At 35.9% G+C, this 17,904-nt stretch overlaps 1 protein-coding gene across 2 annotated transcripts in view; it reads right to left on the reverse strand.

Moving 5' to 3' along the window:
• Positions 1-623: 623 nt before the first annotated feature.
• tom1 (target of myb1 membrane trafficking protein) overlaps positions 624-17,904 on the reverse strand; it is an 86,665-nt gene continuing 69,384 nt past the window's right edge. The window contains exons 12-16 of one of the 2 annotated variants that reach the window (XM_039766443.1): positions 17,205-17,280; positions 15,376-15,420; positions 11,308-11,367; positions 2,564-2,603; positions 624-2,106 (exon numbers count right to left, since the gene is read on the reverse strand). In XM_039766443.1, the coding sequence (XP_039622377.1) occupies positions 1,958-2,106; positions 2,564-2,603; positions 11,308-11,367; positions 15,376-15,420; positions 17,205-17,280 (370 nt within the window). In that variant the 3' untranslated portion in view covers positions 624-1,957. The remainder of the gene's footprint in view (positions 2,107-2,563; positions 2,604-11,307; positions 11,368-15,375; positions 15,421-17,204; positions 17,281-17,904) is intronic. The other variant, XM_039766444.1, reaches the window with a different exon arrangement.

The following is a 17,904-nucleotide window of genomic DNA, read 5'->3' on the forward strand; positions in this document are numbered from 1 at the left end:
AATTTTTCTTATTTTTGGGTAAATAAATGGAGTTTTTCCCAAGAATGTGGTGTTGTGCCAGTTTTATGTTGCGACTTACGAGCCAGCCGTAACAGTCTCCCATAACTGAGCCTGCCTTTTTAATTAGCTTGTTGATTCGGTGGGCCTCTCCTGAAGTGACGTTACCAGCCCTCACACACCACAGCATGGAAAAATCATACTGCCATAACAGAATTGTAGATGATGTGAAGGACGTCATTACCCACATGAAAAAGAGCCTGCTCTGCCCTTTCTTAATACCTTCTTTGTGTTATGAGACCAACCAGTCCAAGCTGTCATTGATGTGGAGCCCCAAAGTGCTTATAGTGGTGTACCACCTCCAGAGCCACATGCACTCCCTGGATAGTGACTGGACAAAAACCAATAACCAGTTCCTTGGTGTTGCTGATGTTAGGATGCGGAAAACTCAAAGTTCTGCTCCTGACTCGTATACTCTGTCTGATCCCCTTTATCGATACACCCAATAAGTGCAGAGTGAGATAAGAATTTCTGCAAGTAACAGTAAATGCCACTATATTTTTGTATAGAAGACTGTAACAATTTGGCAAGAAAAGGGAAAACAACACAGCAGCGGTACTAATTTCAATATAAATATGTATAATTTATTAAATTGCTTATCTTATTTGTTCAACCCACATAGATGTAAATATACCAGCTAAGCAGCTATAATTCTGCACCAAGTTAAAAAAAAATCATCAGGTCATTCTCTTCAAAAAATTATTAACCGATTAACTGGTAAATGCAAATTAAATAGATGTAAATACCAATTGCAGAATATCCTTCTGTTGCACATTAAAAGTAAAATTCTGTTATAAGAAAAGCCACTAAATCCTTCAACTTCAAAACAACAGAAAATGTAATTTAAATGTAAACAATACAATCAGCAATTAAAGCAGAGGATACATTATAAAAAAGAACATAATTATTACAGCATTGCAATGAATTTTTACTCTATGCATTTCAGAGACTATTTAAATAACAATTTATTTTATTTAAACATGTCTTGCAGGAAGCGGTCTGCTTGGATAAATCAGTTTTGGATACCAGCATAAACTGGGTGGGGTTGAGATTTCCTTAAGATTTTCTGTGCTTATCTGTACCTGTGTGCCTATTAAAACAGGCCCGCTGACAGAAAGATTTTCCAATGACGAATTTCCCCACCTAGCAAAAGAATGGCAGCGTTTTATGCTAGAAATTTACAGCTCATCCTACAGTATTAGTAAATCTGTACTGAACATGCACGTTCAGTGACGGTGTGCAGATGGTCTCTTACTACCGTAATAGGATCCGAGTCTTTTAAAGTTAAACACTACTTAGAGGATTTGTTCATAACTCATCAAACTATATACTTCAAATAAACATATAATAACTGACCTGGCGGCTGAAATGCAGAATACTCCTATGGTTAAGATGCATATAGGGCGGTCAATTAAATTTCTAAATATACCCCCACATCAGTCAAAGATTAGCTAAAACCACAGATAATACGATTGTCATACTGCTGTTAGTGTTCAAAGAATGACTCCCCACTCCCCCTATATACTTACGGAGTGCTACTGTCTTTTCAATTTGAAGTTTACTGGTCTCTTACTGCAGGCTGAGTTTCTGACATGTAAACTAGTTGCCCATTAGAAATACAAATAACCTGTTTTACATAGAACTAAAGAAAAAGTATATTTTTATACAAACACATAACAATTGATATGTTTAGAATGCAAAGTCCCCCTGTGGTCAAGGTGATAACATGCTTTTTATCAATAATGTGTAAATAACTTCCTGCCCCTTCTCAACCCAATGAAATCAATTCCAGGTTAGATGAAAACTCTGACTGCACGATTAACATACAGCAGTTCATTTCAATGTCATCCATAATATGCAGCTGTTGACATTGGGCATGGGATGTGCTGCATACTGGGCTTCACAGAGCAAACAGGTTCTCCTCAGCAGTCTCTTGCGTATGCCGGCTAGAATTGGTGGATGTAGTGCGTGGTGCCGAAGAGGGGGGAGTTGGGAGAGACGGCAGTCGTTCAGCTGCTTTTGCCCGTTCTTCTAAAAATTTATCAAACTCTGTAACACATAAATACGGAAATCTAAAGTTCAGGTACACTTGCATGACAAACTGTGACAGAAATTGGTAAATAACAGAATCTTTAACTACAGTGTGACACTGTGATGAGATACGCTATGCTTTTTTAATTAACTGATCTAGCATCATGGTCAGGTTAATTCAGATACAAAATGCCTTTAAAAGTGTAATTAAAATGTAGGTTTTACAGGAGACTTTTCCCTCTTCTCGCAGTATTGTTTAGGTTACATCTTGATTATTCTATGTAATGTTTGTATTAGTGTCTGAGTGTAGAGGGGGGCGTACTATGAATATAGATCTAAAAATGCATCATAGGAACAAAGGCAAGGAGAACAAGTTCTTGTCTGGTTAGTTAGTTATATTAAGGGTTATTCATGGGCTTAAAGTATAAGGCCTTGGTTGTTGTATCTGGAAGTATTTAAAAATAATCAGACTAACCTTCACTTGTGACTCCTTCTGTGTCTGCACTCTCATCATCCTGTTTATTGAAAAAAACACACACAAATACAATAAACCAATGTGCTTCTTGCAGGATTTTCAAAATGCAAACTTGCACAATTTACTGGGAGCTTCACAACTAATAATACAACAGTTCCATCAACAATTTTAATTCCATGTATGTATAATTCTGCATCAAGTTGTTACGGCAATAAGAGTTAACATTTGTGACATCACATATTGTCATTTCATTCTGCTCAAGTGCACTTCAGGTGACCACCGCTGATCTCTTCAGAAGAATAATTACAGGATTGCTTTTATCTTTTTTCTACGATGAAATCAAGTAAGCGGTCAGGTCCACGTGGCAGCTTATCTACCAATTCTCCCACTAGCCGCCACTTGTAAAAGATATTTGTGTGAAACTTTCGACTGTGTGCCAATACAACAAATGTCACACCCCGGCAGAACAAATGAAAAAATTATTGGTGGATGTCATCTCTAACCGATTTTCACGAAACTCCAAAACTGTACAGTTCTATGCAATTTCCATTGAACAATCAGTAGGACTTGTTCTTACGGGACTGTATAAAAATAGAAAGGATGAAGGTAGCTTTCACCCAAATCATTTTTACTTTCAGAAATATACAAATGTTGGCAGACAATATGTGGCTATTACAGGAAATAGTGACCAAACGTAACTCAATTTCTGTTTGTGGGCTGAAACTGACAAAACGTGCAATTTTGAGCATAACTTCTGCTGCGAAATGGTTACATGAGCACTTTTTTGGTCAAAATCTAAACCTTGTTTTGGCAGAAAAATGAAAACATTCTGACTGTTATTAGACAAAAAAGATGAAAAAGATGTCTTTGCTAACCATAATCATTGATTTGATTTTTTTGTTAGGATAGAGTCACTCAAAAGAGACTGGAACCTATCTGAAGCTTACTGTACCAACTGCCTTTCTAGACACAGGTGAAGGACAACTTACAAAGAGCATATATGAAATAGGAAAAAAAGAAAAACACACACACACACACACACACACACACACCAGGAGAAAATGCCATCTGTTCTAAATAAATATGAATAGGCAGCACAGATTACAAATAATGTGTTGAATTCCTTACTTTATCTTCTTTAAATAAAATGATTCATTTACTAGGCTCGAGTCTGTGTTTAAAATTACATTGCTTTTGGGGAATGTGGAAAGTTACATGAGCCAACAGACATTGTTAACTATACAGCTTACTATTAATAGAAGTCTAGATGATGAATTTTCTCACTTGTTTACTCAGTTATGGCGAGCAGCTGTATGCTTGTTTTCATGTATTTATTGGTCTGTGCTTCCTGTGTGAATTATTTTTTTCCAGATACACAAATTTACGGCTTAAGTTGTGTGTGCTTTACCTACTGTGCATTTCATAAATATTTGGAAAATTAAGTGAAAATATTTTTTTTTGTTCTATACAGTGCCAAGAAAAAAATATGTGAACCCTTTGAAAATAACTCCATTTATGTGTAACCTTGTCCTATAATATGGGCTGATCTTCGTCTAAGTTACAATAATGAACAAACACAACCTGTTTTATCTACAGAAACACAGATTTAAGTATTATTCTTGTACATATTGAATACATTATTTGAACATTTACAGCATAGGTTGGAAAAAGTATGTGAACACCTAGACTATGGCTATTCAGTAACAAATTCAGCTGGGCCAGACATTTTCAGTGGCCGGTAAGCAGAACGTAATAAGACATTTTAAACCAACACAAATTAATGCATTGAAAAATTAATGAAATACAATGTTTATTCTTTGTTTCCCTTTAAAATGTGGTCACATCTAATACAGGCACATCAAAAAGTACATAAAAAAACAATAAAAAAGCTATAACTAAACAGAATCTGAGGTAGTACCAATACTTTGTTTCCACTTTTGAGATTAAAAAATAAACAATTTGGTCATATATGACCCAGGCACATCACAAAGTACATTTAACACAATAAAAAAGAACTATGAATGCTATCTAAGCTCTCAGTGCAACAAGTGAGAACAGTAACTAACACACAGGAGTACAACATCTCCTGCACACTGAGGGAACACAGAAGTGTTTTAAATCACCACGCGTGTGATTAGCAGTGACTTTTTTGTAAACGAAAAGGCGGTGGTATGGTTACGTTGCGTTTAGATCTAGTTTGAGGTGCTGTGAATGTATATAGAGACCGAGAGTCCTAGCGCTACATGTTTTAATTATTTGGTGAAAAAACATAGTATTTAAAACTTGAAACTGACAATTTGACAAGTACAATAACAATTCTTTATGCTTACATAGTGCTTTACTTACTACTCTGAGCGCTTTGCAAACTCCACAGAGGGAGGACCCAGGATGTGACCCAGTTATCTGCTAGGCTACATGGAGTGTTGCATTCATGGTCTATACTACTATATGAATTTATGCTGGAATTTCTGAAGGCCCGCAAAATGTGTTTTTCTTGTTTTTTTCTCTGTGTTTTTGGTGGGACCCTGGTTTGGGCCACTTGGAAGTTGCTTCTGGGCTGCATGTGGCCCACGTACTGCCATTTACATAGTCTGGCCCTAGACTGACTTCAACAAAAGCTAACTTGTCTCGGGAGTTTGTGTTACAGTTTAGAGCTACTTTAACCAATAAAAAAAGATTCAATCAATCAACTTTATTTAACGTGCAAAATCACCATGCAGCATGCGCCAAGTACATTGTACAAAGAATACATGGGACAAGATATAAAATAAAATAAGAACGTCAATTAAAATTACACAAAATCAATGTTATAGGGTATAATAACTAATAGAATTTAAATAAAATAACATTAAAAGTTAATGTATGTCAAAAAAGAAATAATATAATAAGAAATATTTCAAGGATGACAGACCTGACTGAATTCTAACGCACACTGTAATAAAGGGAGTAAAGGTAGGTTTTTATTTTTGATTTAAAAGTCTCAACTGAGTGTGCTTCTCTTACTCATAATGGCACAATAGGTAGATGCTCTGATTGCAACTGATTTTTTCATAGCTGAGGGAGTGACCAAAAGACCCGGTTTAATGGAACGATGAGGTTGTACCGGATATTTTACTACAGAATGGTTCAAAAACAGAAAATACACTTTTTGGAGTGGCTCAGTCAGAGCCCAGACCTTAACCCAATAGAAATTCTGTTAAATGACCTCAAGAGAACCATTCACACTAGACACCCTAAGAATATGGTTAAACTGAAGGAGTTGTGTAACAAAGAATGGTTCAAAATCCCTCATAAATGCTGTGTAGGTCTGATCCACAGCTACTGGAAATACTTGTTAGATATTATTAAATCCAATGGTTCACTTTTTTCACAGAACACTGAATATTTGATGGGTGTGTTCAATAAAGGCAGGAAAGATAATAATTGTTTGTGTGTTATTAGCTTAAGCATATTGTGTTTGTTTAAACTTGTGACACAGATGAAGATTTGATCACATTTTATGACAAATTAATGTAGAAAACCAAGTAATTCCATAGAGTTTACATACTTTTTTTGCCACTGTATTCTAGAAATCTGGATCTGAGATAAGTAAAATCATAAGAGGCTAAAACATATAATGTCATATTTAATTTCAGTTCATATATGGTTTAAAATTTAAGATAAATGTAACTTTCTGGCATTTTTCATTTGGCACTAGTACCTACTACAATATATGAGCACTTGAGACTTTCCGCTTTTTTCCTACCTATCATGTATCTCTTCTGTGTCCTAACAGTGTGTGATTGTCTGGCATAATTAAGTGTCAGTTAATAGGTCTGACTCTATTTTGTTGTACATTGCCAGTCAACATTAATAAACATATAGGAACCAGGTTTGTCAAAGCTACAACGTTGCAAAATTAAACCATCAGACTTTTTTTTTTTTAGTATAGCACCTTTCTAGAACTATCACAATCCCAATGCAATTTAAAACCATACAGATATATAGTACAGTCTGACACAACTACTAAACTAGTAACCAGTAACTTTGGGGATTAAAGTCTATTACCTAACACACATGACATATACTAGGCTTAGGGTCATCTTGGTTTTATTTCTATTCCTTTTAACTCTGCCTCAGCATCATTTAGGTCCATGTGTCTCCACAAGACTTTCTTAGCTTATCTCTGTATCTTTAAAAACACATTCTAATCCTACATTTCTGTTTTTATTGCAAAGACATTTTTGCACCTTTATGGTGTTTTGCTCTTAATTTTTGATGTCAAAATCTTCCACACTAGGTAGACAGCAAAACCTTCTGTCCAGTAATGTGGAAGCTGAACAAGGATTTGAACAATACTTATCCTTCACTGGAATGGAGATGTTATTTTCTGGACACTCTTTATATTGTTTAAGATGGCAAGCTTTACTTTTTTTTAACTTTATATCAATACTAGGGGGTTCCCCCCTGCTCGCTTTGCTTGCGCCACTTTGAACATTTAAAAGCCTGCACAGCAGCTGTCATATTCTTTGTCTTTTATTTCCGGCCTCGGGCGTGGTCAAATCTCTTGGCACAAAGTGTCGTCTCACGGGACGCAAGTTCTTGATATTTTTTAGTTTATAATTTAAAAATGGAATAAGAATCTGGAAATCTAACAACATCACATTAAAGTTCGATAAATTCTGAAAACAATGATACCAAACATATATATGTAGGTTTTAAAATAAGCCCGACTTAAAGAGTGACAAAAAACGTGACATAAAATGTCACATAAAATGTTGCAATTTTAGGCTTAGGATTTTATATATCTCTATTATAAAAAAAATCCTGGAAAAGAAAACCAAGACGACGAGACGTGATCTTCTCAGAAGACACTTAAAAGACCTGCGAGACGCAAACAATATCAAATAAAAGAGCACAACCAGCAAACACTTAGTCGTGTAAAGGCACATAGCACACACAGATCCTGTGCTCTCAGCACATATAAAGCGTATAAGGACAATATGTTCTAGATGAAACGCCAATGACTAAGCAAAGAAGAAAGAAAGAGCAGCGTGGAGGAAAGAGACCCAAAAGCGTTGGAGAGAAAGAAAAGGCTCAAACAAACGATGACGCGATACACATGCAGAGGAAGGTAAAGAATGTGAAAGCAGTAAAATTCGAAAGTATTGTAGCGTCCCAGCCAGGCTGAAGCCTTTTTTGTTTTAAGTGACTGTTAGGTCTGATTGGGGGAGGGCGGAGTACAGCACGGAAGACTGATAGCGGGGTATTGATTGATACGGTAAGGGGGATGGGGGGTGAGACCCGGGGGAAGAGGGGTTGGAGAGGGTGCTAGAAAGTTGTGTTTGGGGTTGCAAAGTCGGCGATTGTTCAAGTAAAACTTTTGTGACACTTTATTACGTCAGTCGCTACAGTATAAAAAAAAGATAGTAAAGATTGCATTAGCGTAAACAAAAGGAAATTAATCACCAGGACCAGGTGTAATTGAAAACATAGCAGGACAAAGTGAGGTCAGAAATAAAAGGCAAAGAGCAGAAAAAGCCTTTTTGCCTTTGCATCATTCAATGCACAAAAAGTAGATTTACACAATAATAGACCATACGCTATGAGAATCTGTGGTCCCGCAACAGTTAAATCAACGGCAAGTTTAATTTCAAAGAAAACACAATTCAGTCAGGTGTATATTTATGATCACGGAGAAGCGATCACAACGTGAGCAGCAGAGACACGAAGTGGCAAAAAGGACAGCGGCTGTACAGGCTTTAAAATGATCGACGCTGCCCCCCTCCACAACGCGAGCAGCATTAGACGTCCTCGAGAAAGACATTTAACCATGCCTGGGGCCGGAAATAAAGGACAAGTGTTGTATTTACAATGTCACGCAAGACAAGGCATTGAGCCAACACTTAAAAAAAGTCCACAGACATCTAACCTAGCAGTTGTTGGATTGATTTTGGCAGACATGCATCATGTGCTCCCAGCTCTTAAAACAACGACAAGAGACAAGCAGATCAGGCAGCTTCCCAGCAGCAGAAAGACAGCAGATGAACCAACGGCATCTCCTAAGCGTGTGTTCAGCCGCCCCGGAATTTTCCAACTTCCCTTGTAGGTAGAAGGCTGACCCCATCTTCACAAAATTTGGTAGCTGGCTTCCCTGCGCTAACCAAAACCGATGTACAAACTTATTTCGGTGGTATGACGCCACTGTCGGCCTCCATATTGAATTTTCCAAACGTCACTAATTCTCTAACTTCCCGTGTAGGTAGAAGGCTGAAATTTCGCAGGCTCATTCCTTACAGCTTACTTACAAAAGTTAAGCAGGTTTCATTTCGAAATTCTATGCATAACGGTCAACAACGTCCGCCATGTTGAACTTTCTTATTCATGGCCCCATCTTCATGAAATTTGGTAGGCGGCTTCCCTGCGCTATCTGAAACCAATGTACATACTTATTTCGGTGGTATGACGCCACTGTCAGCCGCAATATTGAACTTTCCAACGTCACTAATTTTCCAAATTCCCGTGTAGGTAGAAGGCTGAAATTTGGTACTTATTTCGGTGGTATGATGCCACTGTCGGCCGCCATATAGAACTTTTCAACAGTCTTTGTTACTTATGGGCCCATCTTCAAGAAATTTGGTACGCGGGTTCCCAACGCTAACTGAATCCTACTTACGTACATATATATATGTCCATAGCCTGCAGCTCAGTCACCGTGTGAGGCGGCGTTGGGTTCCCCCATCCCAACACCTCTCACGTTGTTGGCTGCCTGCCTATATAAGGCCGTCCGTCGCTCCATTCTCTTCATTCCCTTCATTGCTTCGCCACGGGATTCACGTCTCCCTGCTAATAACTACAGCCTTTTTATTTAATCCATGGCTTCTCCGCTGTTTTACTGTTCATTTATTACGATTACAGTTATTGTTTAGGTATTTTAGACATACTTTACATTGTTCAGGTACCCATTTCCTTTATCATTCCAACCGTACCTGCATTAACATGTCTATCAAGGTGATCACCATCGATCAAAGAACTGTCACTTACTGAGTGGTTTCCATGCCCGGAGATGGCACCTATCTTTTCCATTTTCTGTGTTACATATTGCACGGCCATATCAGGCTCACTCTTGATATCTGGAGAAACATTGTGTCTTATGTATTGAATGACTGGGACAGGTTCAAGATGTGGACTGATGACGGTACAGGAGATAATTATACTACACAGGAGCACTATAAGAGTGAAATGCTTAAGCCCTTCACCTATGGTTCTGTATGCGAGTTGATGGCTGCGGCTGAATTGTTCAGTTGTCGCTTTCAAGTGTACTGAAATGGCCAAATATTTTACACCTTTTGGACAACCGCCAATGCCTCTTAAACATCTTCGATTCACAGATGACGATTTCAGTAGTGGACACTTTGATGTTTATGAATATTTAAACTTTCAAAAGCTGGATGTGAAGTTATCGATGAAACTGGTTGTATACTTACAACGCTTGACAGATGCCGAATGTCACTTCAACACAACAAGTCCTGCAAATACTAACGTAATTGAAACAAACCATGAAACTCAAACCGATTATGACAGCAGCAATCCAAGCTGTGAGATTTGAAACAAGATTACTGTTCACATGGCCAACTGTACGTTGCATGCTCAAGAGTAAGCTCAGCGCACAGCTTAGTCATATTACAACCGGAGGGCCGAACTCACAATGTGGTATACAAAAGAGATCCTTAACAAATAAATAATTATTGGTATATTTTCCCTCAGTTTAAAAAGGCTTAATTTTCTTCTTAATAAAAGTTTTAAGGCAGTACTTAAAGTTGTACAGGCAGTACTGCGAAGCACGGGTATTTTGATATATATATATATATATATATATATATATATATATATATATATAAAGAGAGAGAGATAGATATTAGATATATATACACTTTATATATAATGTGTGTGTATGTATGTATGTGACAGCAACACTCATAACTGTGACAAAACAATTACATTGACAATCATGTTACGTTAATTTCTAAATGTTTCCTTTAATTTTTCATAACTTCTTTAACACACTACTTCTCTGCTGCGAAGTGCGGGTATTTTGCTAGTGTGTGTATATATATATATATATATAGAGAGAGAGAGAGAGTAGATTTCTCTCAAATTTGAATTGCTTTTGTATACAAAAATATCAAATTTTGCTTTAATGTATACTGTATAGAACTCTCTATTAGCTTGCCATCTACCTGAAACCTGCATTATTACCGAATCTTCATTCTTATTATAAAAATTGTAAGAGATTACTTGCAAGTCAAAAAATACCTATTTTTTTTCTAGTGTATGAAACTGCTATTTTCATTCTGAACAAATTCTCCACATACTGTGAAATATTGCTGATGTGCACTTTAGTAGATTAACTGAAACTCTAACCAAAATGTACTTCAGAAATTATGCAGCTTTACTGGACAGATGTGTGAAATACAACAACACTCAAAATAAAAGACTATTTTGTGAAAAAAAAAATATTTTACCGGATTTCCATTTACTACACCTCTGTGATAATGTTACAGACGTCTTTACCTTTTGCTAGGTTAAGAACTAATTGGTCCAAGGGCTACTGACACATTTATTCAAACTTCTGTTGAATAGAACTGTATTTAAAAAACAGTGTAAAGTGTGCTAGATTGTCTGGCTTTTTCTATTGGGCAAGCAGAATTGCAGACAACTTCAAGAATATAGATGTTCACATTACATAACAAAAAGTATCTTACCACATCCACAGATAGCCACTGTTCAATATCATCCATTAAACAGGCCTGAGTTGTAGGGATCTGTGGAAGATTAAATGGTTAGTAGGATTCGCAGATGTACTTTACTCTACATGGATTATCTTCTCATAACTGATGATTTTGGAAATAAAATACCATACCACAAGACAAGTCAGTTTCACTGGTAAGTAATTTTTCATTTAATTGAAAAACTTTTAGACATGCATCTTTTGGATTGTTTAGATAAGAATAACATTAATTTTAGTGTTTACATGTTCCAGTGAAACCACCTCCTGACTTCAAAATCACCAAATCATGTTTTATTTTGCTAAGAAATAAGTAAAAGAAAAAAAATAGAAGGCTACAGAAAACAATGTAAACACCACTGAAAAATAACAGGTTGTTTACTGACAGCTTAAAAAATAATATGCAACCATGAAATTTATTTTTAATCAGGTTTATGATTTGGTGATATGACTCTGACAGCTCAGCATACAGAAACCCAAGAGCAAATTCCAATGTCCCAAGAAAGAACCCAATCCCAGAAAGAACCATGTATACACACACACACACACTCACACATGCGTAGTCCAACTTTATTTCCATATGCTAGCTCCATTTAGGGAGTCTCACAGTACACACAGATCAAATGCCAAGTCATGGTGTGGCAACTGAATTCCTAGGCGCAATTCCAGTCACATTTCTCCCTGCCCTTTTTCAGAGGGAAAAAAAGTGGGGTGCAGAATATGCTTACGCTACCACTCTTGTTAAGATTTGCAACTCTCCATCTTTCGGTCTGCCATCACCTTTTCATAATAAATACACATTGTGTTTCGTGAGTGCTGGGATGTTGATTGGGATGAATACTTCTGATTGAATAAATTTGTAATTGCCAACAGATGTACCCTTTTAAGGAAGGAGAGCAGCAGAATAACGGGTTATTATCCAGATGAACAGAAACAACAGTACAAAGTGGGAAGTCAGGGCCGTGCTTAAAGTGTATTGTGCAATGTATTACAAGCAAACCTACTGTATTTTAGATGAATGCAGGTAAACTACATTTTTTACATTGCCAGCTTCACTGTTGCTGCTCAATTTTATTATTCATGGATATGTTTAACAACTTTTTTTAAAAGTAATTCTCACCTACATCTATGTTAGTATTAATTACAAAACATCTTGGGAGATTTGGTAAAAATTATGAAAACTCATGATTTCAAAATTATACTACACATAAAACTAATTTCCATAAACAAGATATAGATGTGAATGCAGATATTCTTAAAAAATGAAAAAGGTAAAACAGATAGTCTGAGTTAGTAGAACCTAAATTGGTCATGGTTAAATCGAAAAATGTCATTACTATTACTTCGTCTTAACACCATAAGATAATACTGCAACTAGCCTGATGGAACTATGGGCAAATAAAGGCAATTGCAAGGTTTAGGCAAAATAAAGTGGTGAAGTTAATGATAAAAAAGGGCCAGAGAGCAGATCTGTCACATCAGTAATAAATGTCCTAGGCAAATTAAAGTCTAGAACAAAACCACAAGATGGAAAATGCAACTGAAATCAAAACATTAAATTGCAAATTGACTCAAATAAAGGATCGGCTTGATCAGTGGTTTCCAATACTAACCCTGTGGAGCCTTATGGCTGCAGATTTTTGTTACAACCAACTTTGCAAGCATTAAGTCATTTCACCTCTAATTGATCTCAGTGTTTAATCAGCTGGTCTTCTGTTTTCTTATGTTATTCTACATTTAGAAAATAGCAAAAGTGTGAGATTTACATTCCTAAGAAATTAGAAACTATTTGTATTTAGCCATAGTTTTAAGTTCTTAATCCCCTTGTGTTATTTTTCTATTAATTTTCCCTTTTCTGTTGAATCTGCTCCCTCAGCAAATGAGACAGAATGATGAAAGGCTTGACACAAAAAAATTGCAAGACTCGGTTTGCTAACTTTTATTGGAAATGTAGTTAGGAGTTATGTTTTTTACATTGGAGATATACTATTTTTTCTTTTAATCTTGCTGTTTAACATTTTCATCATGAACATTTTCCTTTTCCTTTACCAGGTGTTGTAATTATTTAAGCTGTTATTTACCAGTGACCAAACTTAAGTAATTTAACTTATACATTTGTTGTCATTAGTATACAATGAATAGAGTGAACACCAAAGAAAAAAAAAAGGTGTTTTTATTTTTTTTTTATTGGAAACTACAACAGAGGGTCAAGATCTTAAAACGGTGGCAAAACTATTAATATTTCTAAATTTCCTATGAATGTTTGGAATGAATATTAAAATTGCTGATCTTCTCTCAATTCAGATTAAGAGAAATTAAAGGAGCAGATGATTAAACACTGAGCAATTACAGGCAAAATAAATCACTGATTATGAAACTTTCTGGGGAAAAAAAAGAACATCCAAAGGCTCCTCTCCCAGGACTGGCATTGAAATCCACTGATCAGGACAGTGAGATAATCTTGATAAATATCCTGCAACCAGGGTTCAGTTTTTAAATGGCAAATGTATAAATAACACTATTAAGAAACAACATTTACGACCGAAGTCTAGGTGCATTATAAGGGCTTGGTGAAGTGAAATTCAGGACATACACTTTTGAAGTTCTTCCCTATATATGATATTTTACACTTTCGTTACTTAAAAATAGTACCTATAAAAATACAGAATTCATGTGCTTTTCTTATTTCTGCAAATTAATCAACATTAAAAAAAGAAGTTAAAATATTGCCAAAGCCAATTCTAAATTGTCCCTGGTGTGTGTGTGTGCCCTGCAGTGGGCTGGCACCCTGTCTGGGGGTTGTTTCCTGCCTTGCGCCCTGTGTTGGCTGGGATTGGCTCCAGCACACCCCCGTGACCCTGTAGTTAGGATATAGCGGGTTGGATAATGGATGGATATTTCCAAAACATTTTCTGCTTTTTGTAAACTGTGGAATTATACAGCAAATGATAATGGTTCCTGCTATATACTGTACATGCTTCTTTGCCCAAATGGGATTTCATGTTTTATGTTCCCATTCCACAACAGTCTTCACATCTGTTTGTACATATTTAGTGAATATAGAATGCTTTCTCATTTTATCAAATGCAAAATTACTGCCATCTACAGTTTAAAAGAACAATTTAAAAGGAAACAAAGGAATCCAGTTTGTGCACATAAATTTGCCTATGTTTTTGCAATATCAATGTATATATGATATGTGTAGTACATAAATTCATTGCTATAGTATATAAAATAGTTCCAAAGGGAAAATAAACAATGCACCCTACATATTTTAGTATTCAATTCAGTTCAATTTATATCATAAACTACAATGAAAATTACTTGGTGGTAGCTCCATGGGGCAGAAATGTCAAACATCCAGGTTCAAAACAAGTACATCATATAACAACACACTGCAGCAAACACATACTGTACCACTAAACAAACCAGCGCTAATAATCTATGCCAAGATTTATGCAAAAATATCAAAAGTAATATGTACATAAACAGGCATCATGAGAAATGAAAAGTGCACATCACCTCTGCAATTTCATCCAATTTACCAGCCAAAACAAAGGAATTCTCACCAATGTTAGGATGAGAAGTCCAAAAATGTGGAAAAAAGACTGGATAAACTGAATTTACTTTTGTAATTCTGTGTAAAAACTACATAGCCAGAAGTATAACATTCATTTAACCTATTTAATATGATGGCAGAATTATAACCAAACTAATAAGCTCTATAGTTTGCATTAAAATTAAATGTAACATACTATAAGGTATTAGAGCATTGAAAAGAAAAAAAAAAGGAAAAATGAAACCAGTTGTACAGAAATGATACAGGTCACCACCAGAATAAAGATATATGCTGTCTGGTGTGGATTTTTAGGTAGGTGTCATTTTTCAAAATGATAGGCATTTAGATATGGATGGTTTATTTGATTGTGGCTCTCAGCCTGCATGTTTCAGAAAAAAGAATTTTACAATCTAAATAAAAATCCACCATCGTATTAAAAAGAGGCAACCTGTCGCCCACCAAATGACCCACCATGCCCTTTCTCACCATCCAGTTACTGAGAGGGCTCTCCAGTAGCTGCTTGTTTAAATCCTTGAAAAAGATACAGGGGTGGTTAAGTATGCTATCATAGACATGGTAAATGGGAACAAGATACACATCCATAGAAATATATATTTTATAAATAGCTATACACAATGTAAACCAGGTAGAATTATCTGCTGCAATTACTGCTCATGACAATGGCACTATTTGTTAGATTATATAAACCCACACTCACACACACTCACTAAAGTCAAGGATGTCCTAAAGTAGATAAAACCCCACAGTCACAGGACAAACATTGCTTTATGTCAGGGAAAACGGATCCAACTACTCTTATTTCTTATTAATATCTAATAAGGCACATATCTTTATATGGCTTTATAGTACAGAGTTACTCCAAAAGTAATGCCTTATTCTTTTTTAAGTAATTTTTAATTGTTCGTATCTGGGGTGTGTTAGTGACTATCTTACAGGGCATATTTTAAAATTAATGCTCTAAAGTATTACAGTAGTTGAGTCTAATCTCTAATGCTTAGTGGCAACCATCCTAATGTACAGTAAAACATTTAAATGAAGAATAATGAAAATATTAATTAGAAAATGTGAACATATAGTATAAATTAAGTATCAAGAATAACCCAGCCAAACTGAAAATAGTCATTTCAAAGACTCTACCTAAAACAGTACATATACAGATATAAGGGGGTATTGTGTATGTAAAAGTAACATATTACACTTTCCTGACATCTGCAATACTTGCAAAATATATACACATATGTATTATGAGAATGATGGAAAACATTTATTCTTTTACTATGCTTTTTGATTGGACTTTCTGAAAACGAAAGAGCCCGAACGTCAACCATTTTTTTTTTTTGCCAGAATACTGGAAGACAGTTGTGGTTACCCAGAGGGGACTGGGCGGTCTCATGGTCTGGAATCCCTACAGATTTTATTTTTGGAGTTTTTTTTGTTTTTTCTGTCCACCCTGGCCATTGGACGTTACTCTTATTCTATGTTAATTAATGTTGACTTATTTTCTTTTCTTACTGTGTCTTTTATTTTTCTGTTCTTTATTATGCAAAGCACTTTGAGCTACTGTTTGTATGAAAATGTGCTATATAAATAAATGTTGTTGTTGTTACGGAGAAACGGCAAAACTCAAGAAAAGAGGCACCCTAGGCGGGAATCAATGTGGGGGTCTAGAAATTGTAACACAGAAACACTACCTGCTGTATGGCTGCTCGCAGCTTTTATATTTTAGCCCATTCTCAATTAATTTTACCTTAGAATTTACTCTCTGAAATGACTACACTAAACAGAAAGGCACCTGTCTAACAGAAGACAACAAATTCTCTTAGTGCTCGAATTACTATATGAAACTCAAGCATGATTTAAGCTGTCTGAGTTAAGAAACTTTTACCTGAAGTAAATGTGTCAATCATAGCATTAACAACATTATCTCTGGACATTAATAACATTAGTAACGTAGAATTACAGACTAACCTAGTAGCTAGGCCACAAGTTAATTACACGGTTATTGCTCATTTTAATAAATCAGCATGATCCTTTAGGCTGAAGGAGGTAATGCAAGAAACATGTAATGAAAGCTTGTTTTAGCATCAAGCAAGTTTCCATATAGCAGTAATTAGTATTCTGGGTTAATAATTAATTGTATTTATAGATGTCTTACTACATAATTTGAATTATTTGCACAGTAACATTTTTCACCTTTTTCAATTTCAATGAGCCCTCTCTGGGTAAACAAACTGAAATGTATTGTGTCTACATGTGTTGACAGCTTTATACTCCATGTAATTCTCCATACTCACAGCTCCAGTGTTTTGAAGCCTAGTATCCAAAGCACCAGCAAGCCCTTCCACAGCTTGGGGGTCTTCGTAGCGAACACTGTAAACAGGCAAGAGAGCATTTTCTTACTACTCACATTTCCTAGGTTGGCTCAGCTTTATAACTGGCACAGGGATTGAGTTTGGCTGGGGAGAAGAATGGCTGGATCACAAAACACACCAAAGCCATGCAGGAAAAAAAACAAAAAAAAAAAACATGCACGTGATCCAGGACAAGCTCAGGAAAGAAACTTCTCAGAATTAAAAAAAAAAACAATGTCAAGGACAAAGACTGTACCTTTTTATAGTTTGATTTGCTACTTTGACTTGAGTGGTATCCATTGCAAAAAGGATAAAGCATTATCGAAATCTCTGAACAGTGAGCCAAGAGCAAGAATATGAGAGAAACAGTCCAACAGCCCTTATAAAAGATAGGCATGGTACACTCTTTCATGTTGCAGCAATAGGATTCACAGTGCTATAGACCAAAAAGATCATCATATGATATAGCTCCACATCAACTCAAAATTACTCTGTTTCAGCTAGTAAGACCTATAAGACAGGTGCAGTACGAAAGATGCATATGTAATCAAAGTTTATCCCCAAATGCAAGTACTTGTTCTAAGCAATTTAACTGGAACTTTCAGATTTAAACCATGGCAGGTTTTGGGCTCATTCCAACCAT

This window comes from Polypterus senegalus, chromosome 10, assembly GCF_016835505.1.
Source record: "Polypterus senegalus isolate Bchr_013 chromosome 10, ASM1683550v1, whole genome shotgun sequence".
NCBI classification, from domain to species: Eukaryota; Metazoa; Chordata; class Cladistia; order Polypteriformes; family Polypteridae; genus Polypterus; species Polypterus senegalus.